We start from the raw sequence: 1,983 nt of genomic DNA on the forward strand, positions 1-1,983 counted from the left end.
TTTATGCACAGGGAGACAGCTCAGGGGGCAGGAGTGCATGGAGGGATGGACACAAGGAAGAGGTAACAATCAGGAGGAAGGGGGAGTGGAGCTGTTGCATTGTGGTAAATTGTAGTCAATGTCATGAGACAAAGTATATGTGAATTGCTGTATGGAAAGTGAATTTGCTCTGTAAATTTCACCCAAATCACAATTAAAAAAAAAATTGTATCCAACTTGTTAGAACATTTTCTCCCACTCTAAAACATTAAGATCCACATCGCCTTTTTTTTTTTTTTTAAATTCACTCATATGTCCATTGTTGTTGGAGATGGTTTCTTTTCTCTCATTTCTACCTGATGGACTTCATTGTTTCTAAAGCTTAAAGTATATAAAGATCTGAACACTGCCAGCATCAAACCCAAGACTCTTTAATGTTCGTTTCTTTATATAAGCAAGGAGGCTTTAAAAACAACTTTATGACAGTGTTGTGGTGTGCAGTTTCAAGTGCCAGTAGGCAGTACTATATATCAAAATGTAATACTAGGTTCTAAGAAAGTGGTATAAATATGAACTGGGAAGTGGTTCTGGGTGAAATGATTTATTGATGTGATTTTGTTTTGTCATTTCAAGGGAGTGAAAAAAATAGACCCTGAATTCTATGAAAACTTTATCAGTCACAGATTTGGAGAAGAAATCTTACATCGTATAGACCTTTGTTCCATGGTGAAGAAAAAACAAAGCAATGGTTATTATCACTGTGAGTCTTCCATTGTGATTGGTAAGTGTCATTTAAAAATTATTATCTTTATTTCTGATTCCTTTAGAATTACTTTCTTTTGGCACATAGTTATGTTATTTGGCATATATTTTTCACAAGTATGTGTATGTTTCCCTCAATGATATATTTCCTGAAGACTATGTTTTGGTAACAATGCACTGAAGATTTTATAGATCATTGTTAGTATTTATGCCTGTCAGTCAAGATTTTAGTGCCTATAGTTTTTGTACATCTGTATTTTAATTATAAAGACTTGAAATATTGACCCAAAATTCATTTCAGTTTAATTTTATTTTATAAATACGAGGAAAGCTTTTTCTCCAATGAAGGCCTGCATGACCACAGCAGTGCATACCAAGCATTTTCACGTTTGCTGCTTTTTAGTAGGAAAAGAATGAACCAGACCAGAAAGTTTCACTATGAGAAGAGGAAGCGTAGATGGCTGGCAAAGATTGAAAACTGATCCTTCAGTTCTTCCTAAGGAAAACACATTTCAAGAGAAAGCAGAGAATCACACATAAATGCTTTTACCATCTTATCGGAGAGAGGGAATGTGATGAGAGAAATTCATACATTCTTAAGTTTTTAAGGCAATGTGTATTTCAAAGAAACCTTCTCTGTTGTAATCCAAACTTATGATTTAAAGCTACACATTATTCTTATAAAATTGTAAACTTCATGACAACCTGGAGGAGTCAGCTGCAAGGATCCAGGTGAGGAGAGGGAACCCAGGTGACACCCACAAGCGCCAAGGCAGGAGGAGGGGAGAAGGACAGATAAAGGCCAGGGGGATGGGGACAGTGAGGAGGCAGCAGTAGGGATTCAGGTAAGGGGAGGTTGGAGAGGTTTCGAACAGCTAAGGGAGACAAACTTGTTTATCAGTTTGTCCTACTGTGGTGACGTGTTGCTGTGAGTCTTGAGGCTTGTGCCACTGGTGTTTCAAACCCAGCGGGGTGCACATGGTGCACAGGTATCAGCGTGGCTTGCAGACTGAGCCAAATTAGGAAGAAGGGAGAGGCCATCCACTTCTCAAAGAAATGGCCAGGGAAAACCTTATGAATAGCAGAGAAACACAGTCTGATACATTACTGTACAACTTTCTGAATAGTCCAGAAATATTGTCCAATACAGAGGAGGAGGATGAGTCACTTAGTTTAGAAGGCTCTGAAAATAGGACTGGAAAAGAGTTGCATCATCAGAGTAAAACCAGCCTTACTCATATG

At 38.1% G+C, this 1,983-nt stretch overlaps 1 protein-coding gene across 1 annotated transcript in view; it reads left to right on the forward strand.

Moving 5' to 3' along the window:
- Nucleotides 1-1,983, forward strand: part of AKAP7 (A-kinase anchoring protein 7) — a 225,485-nt gene that overhangs the window by 124,050 nt on the left and 99,452 nt on the right. Inside the window, exon 6 of the mRNA XM_007947389.2 lies at nucleotides 613-760. Coding sequence (XP_007945580.1) covers nucleotides 613-760 — 148 coding nt within the window. The remainder of the gene's footprint in view (nucleotides 1-612; nucleotides 761-1,983) is intronic.

The sequence above is a fragment of the Orycteropus afer genome, unplaced genomic scaffold (assembly GCF_000298275.1).
Source record: "Orycteropus afer afer isolate SDZICR_OR568_19922 unplaced genomic scaffold, OryAfe1.0 scaffold00182, whole genome shotgun sequence".
In the NCBI taxonomy this organism is placed as follows: Eukaryota; Metazoa; Chordata; class Mammalia; order Tubulidentata; family Orycteropodidae; genus Orycteropus; species Orycteropus afer.